This window comes from Notolepis coatsorum, assembly GCF_963971535.1.
Source record: "Notolepis coatsorum genome assembly, chromosome: 1".
Taxonomy (NCBI): domain Eukaryota; kingdom Metazoa; phylum Chordata; class Actinopteri; order Aulopiformes; family Paralepididae; genus Notolepis; species Notolepis coatsorum.
Window position 1 is genome coordinate 950299 of NC_140165.1, and position 20750 is coordinate 971048.

The window sequence follows — 20750 nt, forward strand, 5'->3', positions numbered from 1 at the left end:
TGTTTCTATAGTCAAAAAGCACCTCAGGCCCACTCAGTTTGAAATGGGCTGTTTTGGCACTTCCTGGTTCACAAAATTCAGATCAAACTGTAAAACTAGGCGTTTCTGGAATCTTGTATTTTTTTTTAAATGTCAGTCAGTAAAAGGCAGTCAGTCTCCAAGGCAAAATGAACATTTTATTTGGGCCCCAAGGGCAAAATGCTCAAAGGAACGCTGGCGGATAGGAGTGGCGTGTGCCAGTGGCGTTGTAGCTTTGAAGGAGTGGCGTGTGCCAGTGGCGTTGTAGCTTTGAGGGAGTGTCATGTGCCAGTGGCGTTGTAGCTTTGAAGGAGTGGCGTGTGCCAGTGGCGTTGTAGCTTTGAAGGAGTGGCGTGTGCCAGTGGCGTTGTAGCTTTGAAGGAGTGGCGTGTGCCAGTGGCGTTGTAGCTTTGAAGGAGTGGCGTGTGCCAGTGGCGTTGTAGCTTTGAAGGAGTGGCGTGTGCCAGTGGCGTTGTAGCTTTGAAGGAGTGGCGTGTGCCAGTGGCGTTGTAGCTTTGAAGGAGTGTCGTGTGCCAGTGGCGTTGTAGCTTTGAAGGAGTGGCGTGTGCCAGTGGCGTTGTAGCTTTGAAGGAGTGGCGTGTGCCAGTGGCGTTGTAGCTTTGAAGGAGTGTCGTGTGCCAGTGGCGTTGTAGCTTTGAAGGAGTGGCGTGTGCCAGTGGCGTTGTAGCTTTGAAGGAGTGTCGTGTGCCAGTGGCGTTGTAGCTTTGAAGGAGTGTCGTGTGCCAGTGGCGTTGTAGCTTTGAAGGAGTGGCGTGTGCCAGTGGCGTTGTAGCTTTGAAGGAGTGGCGTGTGCCAGTGGCGTTGTAGCTTTGAAGGAGTGGCGTGTGCCAGTGGCCTTGTAGCTTTGAAGGAGTGTCGTGTGCCAGTGGCGTTGTAGCTTTGAGGGAGTGTCGTGTGCCAGTGGCGTTGTAGCTTTGAAGGAGTGTCGTGTGCCAGTGGCGTTGTAGCTTTGAGGGAGTGGCGTGTGCCAGTGGCGTTGTAGCTTTGAAGGAGTGGCGTGTGCCAGTGGCGTTGTAGCTTTGAAGGAGTGTCGTGTGCCAGTGGCGTTGTAGCTTTGAGGGAGTGGCGTGTGCCAGTGGCGTTGTAGCTTTGAAGGAGTGTCGTGTGCCAGTGGCGTTGTAGCTTTGAAGGAGTGGCGTGTGCCAGTGGCGTTGTAGCTTTGAGGGAGTGGCGTGTGCCAGTGGCGTTGTAGCTTTGAAGGAGTGTCGTGTGCCAGTGGCGTTGTAGCTTTGAAGGAGTGTCGTGTGCCAGTGGCGTTGTAGCTTTGAGTCTGGCTCCACGTGGTCTGTCTGTCTGCCTTGAAGCGGAAATGTCATAAAATAATCATTTCAGAACCCCTGTTTCCGCCTTTCTTCACCACCTACTGCAATATTTTGGAAGATGCAAAGAAGAGGAAGCGAAGAGGGAATGAATAAATAAATAAATACATACATAAATAAGTAAGTAAATAAAGAAGTAAATAAAGAAGTAAAGAAGTAAATAAATAAATAAATAAATAAATAAATAAATAAATAAATAAATAAATAAATAAATAAATAAATAAATAAATAAATAAATAAATAAATAAATAAATAAATAAATAAATAAATAAATAAATAAATAAATAAATAAATAAATAAATAAATAAATAAATAAATAAATAAATAAATAAATAAATAAATAAATAAATAAATAAATAAATAAATAAATAAATAAATAAATAAATAAATAAATAAATAAATAAATAAATAAATAAATAAATAAATAAATAAATAAATAAATAAATAAATAAATAAATAAATAGATAGATAAATAAATAAATAGATAGATAAATAAATAAATAAATAAATAAATAAATAAATAAATAAATAAATAAATAAATAAATAAATAAATAAATAAATAAATAAATAAATAAATAAATAAATAAATAAATAAATAAATAAATAAATAAATAAATAAATAAATAAATAAATAAATAAATAAATAAATAAATAAATAAATAAATAAATAAATAAATAAATAAATAAATAAATAAATAAATAAATAAATAAATAAATAAATAAATAAATAAATGGTTGTACTGGTCGTATCACTGGTGTGGTGGGGATCAGCTACAATGGCAAGGTTAGAATAACATTTAAAGGGGCCATATTATGCCCATTTCCCAGTTTAATATTAAACATTTATGCAGTCTATTTACAAACATTTGCATGTTTCTATAGTCAAAAAGCACCTCAGGCCCACTCAGTTTGAAATGGGCTGTTTTGGCACTTCCTGGTTCACAAAATTCAGATCAAACTGTAAAACTAGGCGTTGCAGATCAAACGTGAACGAAGGTCGAGCGATTGCATGTCCTTGTTGTCACTGAGACATTATCTTAGCGAAAGAGAAAAGAGGAGGTTTACGGGGCAAGCCACGGTTTTGAAGAATGAAGATACACAAGTGTCACATGGTGACAGAGACACGTGTAAACAGAAGGAAAGGCCGAACTAGAAACAAGACGTTTGAGACAGAGGAAGAGGAGGCGCGGGGTAGGCTACTGTATAACTCCCTTTAATGTGGACTTTGGGCTTTGTAACTCTGCAGACATGTTACATGCACCTACAGCTATGTAACGTAAAGAAAAAAAATAATACGAATTTTGGGTCTCAATGAATCCAAATTGACAATGTGGTTAGAAGTGGTGGAGAGAATAAAAGCTAGCATATAATGGTAGTGTCTGGTTAGGAGCGAATGATAATGGATGGATTATCCATTGGGGGGTCCAGGGTGGGGGGTGCGAGCTAGAGCATATGTGTGTAGGGTAATAGATAGCAGGTATTAGGGGTATATCTTGTATAAGACATTTATCTAAACTGTGATTTAATTGGATGTGTACTGTTAATTAATGCTTGTATATCTAATCGTGTGTTGTCATGTTTGTTTATGTGTTTGTTTAAAGGGGAACTATTTTACTATTTCTTTCACTATTTGGGCACTTTTACACAATTCCTGTGAGTCTATGGAACACCTCTGTAATATATATATTTTTTTTATTCATTGTTTTGTATTTCTAATCAAGTCCTCAAAAACAGCATTTTTCTACCTCAAGATCTCGAGCTGTTTTGAGCCTGGGCTCCTAAACCACTGCGGGTCGTCGTCTTCCCCTGAACATTAACATGCAGCGGTGTCTCTCTGACATCACATATAGGCACATTTTCAAACGACTCAGTTCAGTGAGGGTGAATATTGTGAGAGGAGAATTGGAAGAATGCGCCAATATGAGCATTTTGAGACATAGATCATATTAATATAAGTTCACATAGCTAGGAAACAATGCTAAACACTCAAAAAGGCCATTTATAAAATAATAAAAATAAAAAAATAAAATAAAAAGCACAATATGTGTTCAACTTTAGTGTTCAAGTTCAAGTTTCTTTATTATTTGTCACAATAAAATACGGATATTTTACGATGAAATGCTTGTTTCTGTACGAGCCCCTGAGAGTGTGCTACATACAGTACACAAAAAGTAAGTAAGAAGGTAAGTAAGAGTAAGTAAAAAGTAAGTAAAGAGGAATATTCAATATACATATATATATACAATATACAATACAGAGAAAAATGAGTAACAGTGAGGCACAATGCAGAAATTAGGTAGAGAACTTAGGGTAGGGTGCCAATGCAAATGAGGTATGAATGTAGTGCAAATCTCTTTAATAATAGATAAATATAATGTATAGGGATGCTCGATATTGGCTTTTTTACCGATACCGATATACCGATATTGTCCAACTCTTAATTTTCTATACCGATATCAACCGATATCACATTTTAATGCCGATATCGGCCGATAATATCGGTAGGCCGATAATATCGGACATCATTTCTATAAAAATGTAAAAAAAAAATAAAAAAAAATATTAATAATAATAATTTTTGAAAACCGATACCGATATTTTCCGATATCACATTTTAATGCCAATATTGGTAGGCCGATAATATCGGACATCCCTAATAATGTAGTGTTAAAGTGTCGACCACTCTCAAAGAACACCTACGGGAGACTGCAATTCGAAACTGGCCACTGTAAATGTCCTAACACAACCCCCTCCAATGTACAGTAAATGACCAAGTATGGTTCTGTCAATATTCCAATGTACAGTTTTGCTTGTACAGTTGTACAGTGTCCCCCCCCACCCCTCCTACCCAACCCCCCCCCCCCCCCCTCACCCAACCACCTCCTCTGTATGTCATGTATGTCATATTATGTTATGATGAATTTAAAATGGGGGACCCTGATGTAAACAAGACGAAAGTGTGTACGGAATGGTTGTGTAGTTCCCTTTCTTCCAACATGGCCGCCTGACTCCATTGGTAGAAATGCTGAATTTCTATGCAGTGGACGAGTAGGTAAAACACTGAGAAACACTGTGACTCTGGATAAGCAGACGACTGCTCTACCTACCGAGCCACTGTCACACTGTGGCCTTGTTTACAACATCCAATCATTAGACACCAAATGCATGTGATTTTGTTGATGTATTTCACGATATATCAACAAATAGCAACCATTGTCTCTTCCGTTGCCATGTACAAAACAATGTTCGCTATGTTACAGCCAGGAAGAGAGAGAGAACTACAGAAACATTCAGTGCTATTATAATTTGAGATCCATATTAAAGACGTAAAGACGACTTTGAACTGTTGAACACAGTAATCCAGAAAATTTGTATTGCACTGTAAAATATATATTTTTTTTAATCTATTCTATTCTACAATTTTATTGCACTGCACTATTTTACTCTGTCTATTTTATCTTACTCTTTTTATTATTGTCTATTTAAAACTGAATCAAACCATAAACAAGGTGGCCTGTTGGGATGTTAGATCCTAATGTGAAAAAACTGTGATTTTATACGTCTGCACTTTATGTGCTCATCTTTTTTCCGTTGTGAAGCACTTTGAGCTGCAGTTTCTGTATGAAAGGTGCTCTACAAATAACGTTTATTATTATTATTATTATTATTATTATTATTATTATTATTATTATTATTATTATTATTATTATTATTATTATTATTATTATTATTATTATTATTATTATTATTATTATTATTATTATTATTATTATTATTATTATTATTATTATTATTATTATATATTGTGTTCTGTTTTGGTGGACCGTTATTTTTTATTTAGGAATATACCTTTATTGTGAAATCCGCTAGCAGGATGTTGATCTTTCTAACCCGGATGCTTTTAATGCGCATGTGCACGTGTCGCTGGGAAAACAGTCCGACACATTTGAATGCTTTTTGTTGAAACGGTGTCCGAAGTTTTTTGTTTTGTTATCCTTCTCATTAATGGTAACTAATGATCGAATTCAGTTATGTATTTAAAAAATATATATTTACATTTAGCTAAAAACTGATTTAAGAGTGCAACCGTAATGAATGAAAGGTGCAGGAAGCCAACACAACAGTTAACAGTTAGTGTGTGGCTATCGTTGACCAGCAATATGCTTTTGTTTGCCTGATCTAAGATTCGGTACGTAATAATAATTAAGTACTAATAACTAATGAAGTCAAGTCAGTCGACACACAAATCTGTTGAATTATCTAGAAACTTCAGCACAAGCGTTGCTGACCGGGTCCCGTGTCATCATCTCCTGTCAGACGGAGGTTGTTTCCCAGGCTTTATGTTTATTAATATTATTTTATGTTTTATCTTCCACATCTGTCAGTGTTCACCATGTTGGATATTAATATCTTCTACAGCAGGTGTAGTTGGCTGCTAAACTGTCGGGCTGCTGTCGTCGTCATCATCATGGCACACATCACTATCAACCAGTATCTTCAGCAGGTAAACACACTCTTCCATAAATGTCATTATGAATTGAAAATGGGGGACCCTGATGTATGAATGAATGAATGAAAACTTTATTTAACAGATTGCAGAATGGATACAATACAGTACGGCTCAATACACACAATTGTTAAGGGATGCAGAAATTGCAGACCAGAGAAAGACTTTCGTCTTGTTTACATCAGGGTCCCCCATTTTCAATTCATCATAACATTTATGAGATACACGACATACGTGACATCATGACATTTATGGCATAGGGACATACATGACATACAGGTATATAGTACTGTCACATTTGTGACATATATGATATGCAAATATACAGTACTGTTACCCAGAGATCCTGACAGAGTATAGACATATGATGGGGAGGGGACTGTACCTTAGGAGGGGGTGGGTGGGAGAGAAATATACATACGGTGGGGTGGAGAATATATACATACGGTGGGGAGGAGACTGTCTATTAGGAGGGGGTGGGTGGGTGGGAGAGAAATATACATACAGTGGGGAGGAGACTGTACATTAGGAGGGGGTGGGTGGGAGAGAAATATACATACGGTGGGGAGAGAATATATACATACGGTGGGGAGGAGACTGTCTATTAGGAGGGGGTGGGTGGGTGGGAGAGAAATATACATACAGTGGGGAGGAGACTGTACATTAGGAGGGGGTGGGTGGGTGGGAGAGAAATATACATACGGTGGGGAGGAGACTGTCTATTAGGAGGGGGTGGGGGTAGGGCTGGGCGATATGACGATATTATATAAATATCGGGTACAGTTCATTAACGATACACTTTTTAAACGTATCGTGGATATCGTGATGTTTTGCCCAAGAGGATTGCATCAAAGTTACTACTTATGATAACAAAGACATTCGTTTTGTGGCATTAACGTTATATAGTTACACGTTCAATAACATCAGCGTATTTACATAGCAACGTCCGAGGTCGACCTAGATAGATAGCAAGCATTAGTCGTTCATATCTCAGCCCGTGCTGACTCAGTTGTGCCCATTCTGCGGTCTGTTAATAAAGTTTTCAATCAGACAGATGTATGGAAAGGCTTTTATTATGACATTCGTTGCAGTAACATTATGCCTCGTTTAGTCATCCTGCGGAGCTAAAAGCTAAACGTCGGACGCGGGGAGCTACCGCTATCGTTGTTGTTGTCGTTGAGCTGAGCTCTCGTCAAAATCAATGGCGGATATAGCGGAAGTAAAAAATTAATATGCGCGGCTTGCCGATTGGTGCTAAGAACAGCAGGGCGGGTGCAAGCGGTGTGATGTAATTGGCAGACTCGACTGTCAATCAAAATGATTCTGTTTGCCGTCTGAATGAATGAAAACGTTATTAACAGATTGCAGAATGGGTACAATACAGTACAGCTCAATACAACAACAGTGGACTGGAGGATGCAGACCAGAGAAAGACTTTCGTCTTGTTTACATCAGGGTCCCCCATTTTCAATTCATCATATTTCATATCTAAATCATATAATATCTCATTGCTAAATATATGCAATATATTAACACTTTGATCGCCATGGTTCAAATTCATAATTTACCATCCCTAGCCAGCTCTATTTGTCTATGGAGAAGTTCCCCTTCTTTGCAGGGCTATAACCTTTTAAATTCTATTGCTAAATTGACATTATTATGGCCCATTCAATGTCCTATATCCATTGTTCAGGGTGTAGCATCGATATACTTTTTCATTCACATATTCATACTAAAATATGGTCTAAAGTATAAGTATGTTTTTATCGTTTTCTGCAGCTTTCTCCAGAACTTGATTTATAGCTCCAAATGCATTATATTGATGATCAAATACAGTTTGGTAGCGATCGTTGCCAGATTAAAAATTTCAACTGGAGGTACTTCTAGAAGTTACTACGTATCATCGATATTGACCGGATGGGCGAGGGGGCGTTTATAATTCCGTGGGCAACGTTATACCATTCATCTAGTGTGGGTCATATGATCATCAGATCAGTTAGTATAGAATACGTTAGAAAATAACGCTGGATCTTACCATATCTTCCTCGCGCCGTTGGACGATCAGCGTGGAGTAGACAGTTTTCGATTATGGGATGTTGATCCTGATGAACCATTTCCAGGTTGTATAATACTATATACGTCCAAATAACGTTGTTTATTGAGTTAGGGCGAGCGATTGATTATCCAGTGTGTTGAGATGGGAGTCCGGCTACCGATCGCGAGTGCCCGGACGGATTATGGATGAGCACTTCCTGTTTGGCCACCAGATGGCGCTCTCGAACCGTTAGACAGTTGAGTGGAGCTCACCAGTACATCTCATGTCTCCGGAGGAGAAATATGATTTCGATCACAGATTTTTGAATTATTGATATCAAAGACGAGTTACGGCGTCTTCGGCAGAATGAGCATGGCGAGGAATGACGTCTAAACACGTCATCGGCGATTAAAGTGTTAATCTAATAATCCAATAATCAAAATCTAATATATAATATAAAAATGCTAAATGCATGGGTATTTTATTTTGTCTTTAATGTTAGCTTGCAAACTCAAATACTGTCTTGGTAAGCCTCATAATGAATTGTTTGGGGAAAAATAGAAAAACATCGTGATGCGTATCGTGTATCGCCGAAAGGTCAGAAAATATCGTGATATCATATTTAGGCCATATCGCCCAGCCCTAGGTGGGGGGGGGGGGGGGGGGGGTTGGACATTTACGGTGGCCAGTTTCGAATGGCAGCCTCCTGTCATTTATCATTCATCTTTTTAACTTCTCATGATGATGGGAATTCATCTTCACCCAGGAGGGAGCTTCCTAACACTTCAGGAAAAGTCTAAGCGGTTGCTTCGCTGTGACCACTAATTTCAACCCATTTCTTCATACATTTTGTATGTATGTATGTATGAAGTGGTTTGGGTGACTTTCTGCATGTGCACCTGTCGTATTCTTGTTGGTATTGTCATGTTTTAGGGGAATGTAACTCTATAACAAGCCTATTACTGAAATTCAGACCATCTCTCAGAGAGAGAGCGAGAGCGAGCGAGAGTGTGCTTTTGTATTTTGAGGCAAGGTTGATTGTTTTGTAGTTGATATTGTCAGGGTCCCTACTGGTCTGCAAGTATTGAAAATGATCTAGAGTCTAGAGCAGGGGTGGCCAACCACTCAGAGACTAAGAGCCACAAAGATTACTGTGGTACCACAAAGAGCCACACCATATACCAGCGTTTCTCAACCTTTTTTTTCAGTCACTGCACCCTTCATGTGTTTATAGGTCTCACCCTCTGGCCTCTGAAGTTGCTAATGTCTTTTTTATTTGGGCCTCACAGGGTTAAAAGTACCCTGTGAGACCCACGGTTGCAAAAATTACAAAATCACTTTTAGCCATTTAAAAAAAGAATGTTTATTTAAAAAATGTTAAGCACATGTATAGTCAATTGGTCCTGTTGTTCAGCCTCACAATGATATTTGATAGTAAATGTGTTTATATGTCCCACCCTGTGGCCTCTGAAGTTGCTAATGTCTTTTTAATTTGGGCCTCACAGGGTTAACCTCTTAAGCCCGAGATATACAGTAAAAGTGTATATTTTCAGCATTACGTTTGTTTACCAATTATTTTAACTGTTATTAGTGAAATATAAGATTATAGAAATCTCAGGGCATTGAGTCGGAAACCGGCGCATATTGACAGGAGGAAGTGGCACAGCCAAAAGTGAGTGTAGTCTTTTGAAGGAAGAGACTCAGGGCTTTCAAATTTCGAAAAACTACCCTACCCAGCTCACACCAGCCCCTGTCAATCATCTGACTTCTGGATTTTCACAGTCAAAGATAAAAAAAAAATGTAAATAGAATTGATATTCTCCTTTGGTTCATTACAATTTACTCAAGCCTAGTAACAGACACACTATTTCTGACACTGATCCATATATGTCCCTAGATTCAGATACCAAGAACATGCAAATGGACCATTTAAATTTTTTTGGTAAATGTTTATTCTACGACCTTATGAGTGACATAAAAAAAAATTATTTATTTATTTTGTATGGACGGGCAAAGAGCCGCATGCGGCTCGCGAGCCGCGGGTTGGCCACCCCTGGTCTAGAGACTATATCCATGTCTTTATAGGTAGAATCTGTAATGTTGTCAAACAGCGACCTCTAGGAGCCCCACTTGGTATTGCACTTACATTTCTTGTCTGTGTTGGAGTTTAGTAACTTATTGTACTGTGAATTTCTCCAGATCTGGCAGACTTTGAGGTGTGTCCAGCAATAGTAACTCCTCCCCCTATAATAATAATAATAATAATAATAATAATAATAATAATAATAATAATAATAATAATAATAATAATAATAATAATAATAATAATAACAATAATAATATGTATTATTATTATTATTATTATTATTATTATTATTATTATTATTATTATTATTATTATTATTATTATTATTATTATTATTATTATTATTATTATTATCATAGACTATATTAATGATTTACAAGAGGGAGTGATAAGTCTGCATGTTGAGCTCTGGAATGTATGGAATTTTAAAATAGTTAAAAATGCTGTTGGTGTTTATTCCTGTATTGTTATTTACCATGTATTGTTTACCAACTGTTTATTCATGTGTTGTTGTTGTTGTTGTTGTTGTTGTTCACCAGGTGTATGAAGCCATAGACAGCAGAGACGGCTCTTTCTGCGCCGAGTTGCTGTCTTTCAAACACCCCCACGTGGCCAACCCACGACTACAGGTGCCACTCTAATCTACGGCCTTTCTTATTTTATTCTTCACTGTGAATGAAAAGGAGGACCGTTTAATCCCAAATACATTCATACATATATATACATATATATAATTTTATGTTTTGTTTTGTTTAAAATGCTAATTTGGTACCGTTTGCTGTGTCACAAATACAAACAGAAAGCACTGTACTGTATAATAAAAAAAACATACCCAAGATAGTTGTTGTTGTCTGGCGTTGCAGCTTTCCAGTCCTGAAGAGAAATGCCAGCAGGTTCTGGAGCCGCCGTACGACGAGATGGTGGCGGCCCACCTCAGGTAGACCCCCCCCCCTCTTATCTCTTAGTGACATCACACCTGAGGTAGACCCCCCCCCCCCCTTATCTCTTAGTGACATCACACCTCAGGTAGACCCCCCCCCCCCTTATCTCTTAGTGACATCACACCTCAGGTAGACCCCCCCCCCCTTATCTCTTAGTGACATCACACCTGAGGTAGACCCCCCCCCCCTTATCTCTTAGTGACATCACACCTGAGGTAGACCCCCCCCCCTTATCTCTTAGTGACATCACACTAGACCCCTTATCTCTTAGTGACATCACACCTCAGGTAGACCCCCCCCCCCTTATCTCTTAGTGACATCACACCTCAGGTAGACCCCCCCCCACCTTATCTCTTAGTGACATCACACCTCAGGTAGACCCCCCCCCCCCCTTATCTCTTAGTGACATCACACCTCAGGTAGACCCCCCCCCCCTTATCTCTTAGTGACATCACACTAGACCCCTTATCTCTTAGTGACATCACACTAGACCCCTTATCTCTTAGTGACATCACACTAGACCCCTTATCTCTTAGTGACATCACACTAGACCCCTTATCTCTTTAGTGACATCACACTAGAGCCCTTATCTCTTAGTGACATCACACTAGACCCCTTATCTCTTAGTGACATCACACTAGACCCCTTATCTCTTAGTGACATCACACTAGACCCCTTATCTCTTAGTGACATCACACTAGACCCCTTATCTCTTTAGTGACATCACACTAGACCCCTTATCTCTTAGTGACATCACACTAGACCCCTTATCTCTTAGTGACATCACACTAGAGCCCTTATCTCTTAGTGACATCACACTAGACCCCTTATCTCTTAGTGACATCACACTAGAGCCCTTATCTCTTAGTGACATCACACTAGACCCCTTATCTCTTAGTGACATCACACTAGACCCCTTATCTCTTAGTGACATCACACTAGACCCCTTATCTCTTAGTGACATCACACTAGACCCCTTATCTCTTTAGTGACATCACACTAGACCCCTTATCTCTTAGTGACATCAGTCTTTCTTGTAAACAACTCACTTTTGTTTATATTCACATTTCCACCCAAATAGACAGAGTTTTCTCTTGTTGTTTTATAGTCTACTAACTAACACACTGAATACATCCCCTGCCCCGTATCCCCTTTGCAAAGTCCATTTTTGCCGTTTTCTTTGCTCTCGCATTGTTTATGTTCACGGTATCAATAAGTGGTCTCAGCCTCCTCAGTGAGGCTCGTTCACACACTCCTGTCTCCTGAGGTCTCCTGAGGTCTCCTGAGGTCTCCTGAGGTCTCCTGCGTGTCTCACTGTCGTCTCTTGTGTTCCAGGTGCACTTATGCCGTGTCCAACCATGACTTTGTGGAGGCCTACAAGTTTCAGACTCTGGTCGTCCAATATCCTTTCTGATGACGTGAATGGAGAGAGAGAAACACACACACACACACACACACACACACACACACACACACACACTAATAACCATTCTTTGGATAGATAGATAGATAGATAGATAGATAGATAGATAGATAGATAGATAGATAGATAGATAGATAGATACTGTAGATAGATAGATAGATAGATAGATAGATACTGTAGATAGATAGATACTGTAGATAGATAGATACTGTAGATAGATACTGTAGATAGATAGATAGATAGATAGATGGATAGATGGATAGGTACATACTGTAGATAGATACTGTAGATAGATAGATAGATAGATAGATAGATACTGTAGATAGATACTGTAGATAGATAGATAGATAGATAGATAGATAGATAGATAGATAGATAGATAGATAGATAGATACTGTAGATAGATAGATAGATGGATAGATGGATAGGTAGATAGATAGATGGATCAGTCCATCCCTATGATTTCCTCCTTGACATGCTACATCGTTCCTAAGAGCCTTCCAGTCTCACAAAGAGGAGAACTGGTGAGTCCTACTGTACCTACTGTACCTACTGTACCTCAACAGATGAGCACAGATGCGAGGTGTCTGTAACGGCGGGGCTAACTATTAACCGCGTGTCGTCCTGTCCAGGGCTCTCCCCGTGATGTTCGCCGTCACCCTGGACCTGAGGATATTTGCCAACAATGTGAGAAGATACAGCATTTAATTGCCACACTATGATATAATTAACGGTGTGTTAAGAAAATGATTGTTGTTTTCCATTTTTGTAGGTAGATTTTATACGCAACGCTACCTCATTTCTTTAAACAGCTCCTTAAATACATGAGGACTAAAAACATGACCTGTCTAGCTGTGTGTCTCTCTAGCTGTGTGTCTGTCTAGCTGTGTGTCTCTCTAGCTGTGTGTCTCTCTAGCTGTGTGTCCGTCTAGCTGTGTGTCTCTCTGTCTGTGTGTCTCTCTGTCTGTGTGTCTCTCTAGCTGTGTGTCTCTCTAGCTGTGTGTCCGTCTAGCTGTGTGTCTCTCTAGCTGTGTGTCTCTCTAGCTGTGTGTCTCTCTAGCTGTGTGTCTCTCTAGCTGTGTGTCTCTCTAGCTGTGTGTCCGTCTAGCTGTGTGTCTCTCTAGCTGTGTGTCTCTCTAGCTGTGTGTCTCTCTAGCTGTGTGTCTCTCTAGCTGTGTGTCTCTCTAGCTGTGTGTCTCTCTAGCTGTGTGTCCGTCTAGCTGTGTGTCTCTCTAGCTGTGTGTCTCTCTAGCTGTGTGTCCGTCTAGCTGTGTGTCTCTCTAGCTGTGTGTCTCTCTAGCTGTGTGTCTCTCTAGCTGTGTGTCTCTCTAGCTGTGTGTCCGTCTAGCTGTGTGTCTCTCTAGCTGTGTGTCTCTCTAGCTGTGTGTCTCTCTAGCTGTGTGTCTCTCTAGCTGTGTGTCTCTCTAGCTGTGTGTCTCTCTAGCTGTGTGTCTCTCTAGCTGTGTGTCTCTCTAGCTGTGTGTCCGTCTAGCTGTGTGTCTCTCTAGCTGTGTGTCCGTCTAGCTGTGTGTCTCTCTAGCTGTGTGTCTCTCTAGCTGTGTGTCCGTCTAGCTGTGTGTCTCTCTAGCTGTGTGTCCGTCTAGCTGTGTGTCTCTCTAGCTGTGTGTCTCTCTAGCTGTGTGTCTCTCTAGCTGTGTGTCTCTCTAGCTGTGTGTCTCTCTAGCTGTGTGTCTCTCTAGCTGTGTGTCTCTCTAGCTGTGTGTCTCTCTAGCTGTGTGTCTCTCTAGCTGTGTGTCTCTCTAGCTGTGTGTCTCTCTGTCTGTGTGTCTCTCTAGCTGTGTGTCTCTCTAGCTGTGTGTCCGTCTAGCTGTGTGTCTCTCTAGCTGTGTGTCCGTCTAGCTGTGTGTCCGTCTAGCTGTGTGTCTCTCTAGCTGTGTGTCTCTCTAGCTGTGTGTCCGTCTAGCTGTGTGTCTCTCTAGCTGTGTGTCTCTCTAGCTGTGTGTCTCTCTAGCTGTGTGTCTCTCTAGCTGTGTGTCTCTCCAGTAAGTGTCTCTCTAGCTGTGTGTCTCTAGCTGTGTGTCTCTCTAGCTGTGTGTCTCTCTAGCTGTGTCTCTCTAGCTGTGTGTCTCTCTAGCTGTGTGTCTCTCTAGCTGTGTGTCCGTCTAGCTGTGTGTCTCTCTAGCTGTGTGTCTCTAGCTGTGTGTCTCTCTAGCTGTGTGTCTCTCTAGCTGTGTGTCCGTCTAGCTGTGTGTCTCTCTAGCTGTGTGTCTCTCTAGCTGTGTGTCTCTCTAGCTGTGTGTCTCTCTAGCTGTGTGTCTCTCTAGCTGTGTGTCCGTCTAGCTGTGTGTCTCTCTAGCTGTGTGTCCGTCTAGCTGTGTGTCCGTCTAGCTGTGTGTCTCTCTAGCTGTGTGTCTCTCTAGCTGTGTGTCTCTCTAGCTGTGTGTCTCTAGCTGTGTGTCTCTCTAGCTGTGTGTCTCTAGCTGTGTGTCTCTCTAGCTGTGTGTCTCTCTAGCTGTGTGTCTCTAGCTGTGTGTCTCTCCAGTAAGTGTCTCTCTAGCTGTGTGTCTCTAGCTGTGTGTCTCTCTAGCTGTGTGTCTCTCTAGCTGTGTGTCTCTCCAGTAAGTGTCTCTCTAGCTGTGTGTCTCTAGCTGTGTGTCTCTCTAGCTGTGTGTCTCTCTAGCTGTGTGTCTCTCCAGTAAGTGTCTCTCTAGCTGTGTGTCTCTAGCTGTGTGTCTCTCTAGCTGTGTGTCTCTCCAGTAAGTGTCTCTCTAGCTGTGTGTCTCTAGCTGTGTGTCTCTCCAGTAAGTGTCTCTCTAGCTGTGTGTCTCTCCAGTAAGTGTCTCTCTAGCTGTGTGTCTCTCCAGTAAGTGTCTCTCTAGCTGTGTGTCTCTCCAGTAAGTGTCTCTCTAGCTGTGTGTCTCTCCAGTAAGTGTCTCTCTAGCTGTGTGTCTCTCCAGTAAGTGTCTCTCGTTGCCTGGTGTCTCTCCAGTAAGTGTCTCTGGTTGCTTGGTGTCTCCAGGCAGAGCAGCAGCTCCTGAAGAAGGGGAAGGGTCAGCCAGGCGACATGCTGGAGAAGGCAGCCGAACAGCTCATGGGCTGCTTCCGAGTGTGTGCCAGCGACAAGTCAGTGTCCCCTCCCTCCCAGCCAGTCATATATACATCCAAACATACATCCATACATCCATACATACAGTACATACATTCATACATACATACTATGGCTGTCCCCGACTTAAGGATTTGGATAGTCGACTATGATTGGCCCGAAATTAGCCGATCATTCCATTTGGGCTGTGGGGGTGCTTAATGTCTGAAGGAGTCGACTGAAGGCTTCTTGTCCTCTGCAAAAGCATGCAATTGGTCCACTGATGGATACATCTTGATATTTGTCAAGTCTAGTGTGTTCATTAGACGGGTGAAATCCTCTTTCAGTGCCTCTGCCTGTTTTCTTAGGCAGTTAGCCTCTGGTATGCGTGCCATTAGCGTTAGCCACGCTTCTAGGCCTCTTTTCTTTTGGAAAGAATGATACAAATATATATATATAATATATACATATATTTATAATTATTATTATATATTTTTATTGCATTCGACTAAGAGGTTGGCAATCGACTACGGCTCCTTTCGATCGATTAGTCGACTATTCGACTAATAGGGGTCAGCCCTAATACATACATACATACGCACGCACGCACGCGCACACACACACACACACACACACACACACACACACACACACACACACACACACACACACACACACACATATACACCGCGCAGGTGATTGATTGAATGAAAATGTTATCAACAGATTGCAGAATGGGTACTATACAGTACGGCTCAATACACACAAGTGTTAAGGGGATGCAGACCAGAGAAAGACTTTCGTCTTGTTTACTTCAGGGTCCCCCATTTTCAATTCATAATGAATTGTAAGTAAGGGTGCAATTAGCACCGTGCAATCCATTCTTTGTGGATCTAGCCCTGAGGCGTTCAAATGTCAAATATTGTATGCTCAGTGCTCACACAAAGGTAATGTATGATGGATGGTGACTTTACACTGCACCAGATATAAAGGGTAGGTTCCTCTGAATCATAAAAGGTATAACACTGACTCAAAGAATAAGCTCAGAATTGGCTAGAAATAAAACACTATGTCCAGGCAAACCTTTGTCTATGTAGCCTTTAGAGGGCTAGTATGGTTGTGAAATTGGTAGGGGTGTAAAGGTACACGTATCCGTACCGAACCGAACCGCACCGCTTCAGTGTGTACCGTACTGTACCGAACGGCTGTGTAGTGTACCGAACGAATACAACGGTATGTTAACCACTAACGACCGCCCACCGGGGGCTGTTTTTCTCACAATCTAATATAATTATTATTATTTTTGAGTCGATTATTAATTTCAATATAGAATATTCGTTGACGGCCCTACAAGTACAATTAGTTACCGCACACCGTGACTTCAAAACCGAGGTATGTACCGTACCGTGGTTTTTGTGTACCGTTACACCCCTAGAAATTGGTATTAGATTTTGCTCTAAGTGGTCTTAAAAAGTCTTACATTTCACTTGTAACCTGCAGATAGCCTGTGTAAATGACAACACGCTCATTTCCAGCTGTCTCTTTTTCAACCTAATGTTGAACCTAAAATGTGTTTCTGACAATATGTTATGCAGGGAAATAGGACACTCAATTGCTGCACCTTGATTCATATTTGATCTGGCCTTTGTTTTGGTCCGAGATGCTGGTGCTCTAGTGACATCTAGTGGCCAACTGTGGCTCCGACATCATCATAATAAACTCTTCTTCGTTGGTGTTTTGCAGTCGGGCCGGTATCGACGATTCCAAGAAGTGGGGAATGCTGTTTCTAATCAACCAGCTCTTCAAGATTTACTTCAAGGTGTGTGTGTGTGTGTGTGTGTGTGTGTGTGTGTGCGTGTGTGTGTGATGGTGTGTGTGTGTGTGCGTGCGTGTGTGATGGTGTGTGTGTGTGTGTCCAATCTTTCGCCGTCGACTAAAGACGCACTTCTTCAACCACTATCTGAAAGTAATATTTTTTTTAATCTAACCTTACTGTCATGCACTTGTCCTAATAAACTAACCTACACTGTAGCACTCAACACTTTGATGAACATTGTTACTCAGCTGATAGAGCTGTACCCTTCCTTCCTGATGACTTGTCGTACAGAACTTGTAAGTCGCTTTGAATAAAAGCGTACAGCTAAAAAATGACTAAATGTAAAATGTAAATGTGTGTGAGAATTGAGAGAATGAAAGGTCTTCCTCTTCTTCCTGAAACATGTACTCGTTCATCCTCTTCACTTGTCACATTCACACTGGTTCTGATAGAAAGACATTCACACTGTGGTTCTGATTAAGGTTGAGACCACTTATTGATTTATCGATAACTGCGTGAGAAAAAAAAATGCACGTGTAAAAAAATTATATGTATTTAAAAATAAATAGTTTTAAATACTTTTTTCTTAAAAAAGAAAAATATGTATTATTTAACGTTAGTTTGTGTGTGTGTGTGTGTGTGTGTGTGTGTGTGTGTGTGTCACGTGCACTCACTGTTTTTGCGACGCTGTAGTTGGCCCACGACAGTCGTGCTGAGTGCGCTGCCAGTAGCGATCAGGAAGATGCCGTAATAATAATAATAATAATACAAATAATAAATACTTTATATATATATAATAAAGAAATCGATATTTATCGATAATTTTGTCCCGATTTATCGATTCTTCCAAATGGCATAATCGTCTCAGCCTAAGTTCTGATAGAAAGCTAGTAGCTACAGAATCGGTGTACAGAGATTAAAAATGTATTTACAAATATATATGTGTAGCTTCAGTGGCTCAGGAGGTAAAGCAGTCGTCCGGTAATCGGAGAAAAAGGTTCCCGGTTTTGATTCCCGCTCCTCCCCCCGGGCAGCGTGTTGAAGTGTCCTCGAGCGAGACGCCTAACCCTGATGTACGGTATGGACGTACAGACCACTCTCTAAACGGAGGCACGCGTTCAATCCATATTATACTGTAATGCTTTTGAATGTGAATAGGATGGGAGGGAACATTTAATATTGAAGTGTGTGTGTGTGTGTGTGTGTGTGTGTGTGTGTGTGCGTGTGTGTGTGTGTGTGTGCTACTGTTATGTTCATCATGTGTGTTGTTATTATCCTGTTTGTGTTGCAACAATGCGGCCACTAAGGCACTTTTGTAACTAACTAAATCATTAGTGTGTGTGTGTGTGTGTGTGTGTGTGTGTGTGTGTGTGTGTGTGTGTGTGTGTGTGTGTGTGTGTGTGTGTGTGTGTGTGTGTGTGTGTGTGTGTGTGTGTGTGTGTGTGTGTGTGTGTGTGTGTGTGTGTGTGTGTGTGTGTGTGTGTGTGTGTGTGTGTGTGTGTGTGTGTGCGTGCGTGTGTGTGCTACTGTTATGTTCATCATGTGTGTTGTTATTATCCTGTTTGTGTTGCAACAATGCGGCCACTCAGGCACTTTTGTAACTAACTAAATCATTAGTGTGTGTGTGTGTGTGTGTGTGTGTGTGTGTGTGTGTGTATATTGATCTCAGATCAATAAGCTGCACCTGTGTAAGCCCCTGATCAGAGCCATCGACAGCTCCAACCTGAAGGACGACTACAGCATGGCCCAGCGGGTCACCTACAAGTACTACGTCGGCCGCAAGGCCATGTTCGACAGCGACTTCAAACCAGGTGCTTATTGTGCCGCGTCACTTCCTGTCCGCCTAACTCAGGGGGTCGGCGACCTTTACTATCAAAAGAGACACTTTAACCCCCGTCCAACAAAATAAAATGCTCGGGGAGCCGCACAACCTATTTACCCTTAAAATGAAGATAACACAGTGTATAACGTTTTATATATCCCCCAAGCATACCCCACATTTAGCATAAAACGCCTGACAATTGCATACCCAAAGTAATTTGCGATTTATTATACTTTATACTTATAGCACACACAGTTTGTTGCATTAATGGGATTATAAAGCAACAAAAAGAAGATTTTTGACTTTTTATTGCTGTTTTTACCTGTTATAACAAAGGAAAACCTCAAACTCTGACTGAAAAAAGACTGGCTGTGTAGACCTATTTTTTAATAAAACACAGAAGAGGAGACAAAACACTGGTGTCTGTAGACCGACTTTGAAATAAAACCCTGAACTATTCAGGTATATTTGAGTCCTTCCCTTATTTGTGGAACATTTATAAAATAAAAAGTAGTCCACGTTGAAAAAAGACTACCATGTGTAGACCTACTTTGAAATAAAACACAGAAAAGGAGAAAAAACACTGGCATCTGTAGACCTACTTTGAAATAAAACCCTGAACTATTCAGTCCTTCCCTTATTTGTGGAAAATCTATAAAATAAAAAGTAAGTTTTTCGTTGTTCGCAAATTTCGCACCACATATCAGGCATACAGGTAAGCCTTTTGTTGACTAAATATCTTAGTCGATGAAATATTTTTTTCATTTCAGTGTCACAGTATGACATCGATCTCCAAAATAAGAAAAAAATAAAAAGTTAAAATTTAATTTATTATTATTATTAATAAAAGAAATTTGGGCCAGGGAGACGCAGCTGATTGGCTAAAGAGCCGCATGCGGCCTCGGAGCCGCAGGTTGCCGACCCCTGGCCTAACTGATGCAACGCACAGGGTTCGCACAAGGTCCTTGAAGTGCTTCAAGGAAAACTCCAACATTTTGGGAAATTAGCTTACCAGAGAGAGACAACTGATATAACACAATAGTGATTATATAACCAGTTCAACTGATACAACACAATAGAAGAAGAAGAAGAAGAAGAAGTCTTTATTTGTCATGCTGATTTTAACACACACACACGCGCGATGGGCGACACACAGGAACACACACACACATGCACTGAGTCGCTGAATGAAATGTTCTCTGCATCCCGTCGTCCTCCCCCTCAAGGGCAGCCGGGGACCAATCCAAATGCTCCTGTCCATCTTCGTCAGCGACGCGACAGCGTTAGCGATTCGTTCTGCATGTTTTTCCATTGGGTTTATCTTTATCTGGAGGGGAAACCCTGGCAACATGCAAACTCCACACAGAAAGGCCCGGGAGACACCCCCCCACCTGGGTACCTGGCAACACGGCAACCTGGTCCCCAAGCGGGAATCGAACCCAGGACCTTCTAGCCGTGAGGCGACACCACCGTGCCGCCTAACTACTACTGAATAGTAGACTAACTCAGTAGTTACTTAGCATGAATGAACAGAAGACTAACTCAGTAGTTAACATGAATGAATAGAAGACTAACTCAGTAGTTAACATGAATGAATAGAAGACTAACTCAGTAGTTAACATGAATGAACAGAAGACTAACTCAGTAGTTAACATGAATGAATAGAAGACTAACTCAGTAGTTAACATGAATGAATAGAAGACTAACTCAGTAGT

The 20750-nt window shown here is 40.8% G+C and overlaps 1 protein-coding gene across 1 annotated transcript in view; it reads left to right on the forward strand.

Moving 5' to 3' along the window:
* Positions 1-5283: 5283 nt before the first annotated feature.
* Positions 5284-20750, forward strand: part of pcid2 (PCI domain containing 2) — a gene marked incomplete at its 3' end in the record, with an annotated part of 23495 nt that continues 8028 nt past the window's right edge. The window contains exons 1-10 of the mRNA XM_084328839.1: positions 5284-5367; positions 5779-5863; positions 10527-10616; positions 10851-10924; positions 12264-12329; positions 12834-12875; positions 12984-13038; positions 15332-15435; positions 17141-17216; positions 18883-19024. Coding sequence (XP_084184965.1) covers positions 5828-5863; positions 10527-10616; positions 10851-10924; positions 12264-12329; positions 12834-12875; positions 12984-13038; positions 15332-15435; positions 17141-17216; positions 18883-19024 — 685 coding nt within the window. The 5' untranslated portion in view covers positions 5284-5367; positions 5779-5827. The remainder of the gene's footprint in view (positions 5368-5778; positions 5864-10526; positions 10617-10850; positions 10925-12263; positions 12330-12833; positions 12876-12983; positions 13039-15331; positions 15436-17140; positions 17217-18882; positions 19025-20750) is intronic.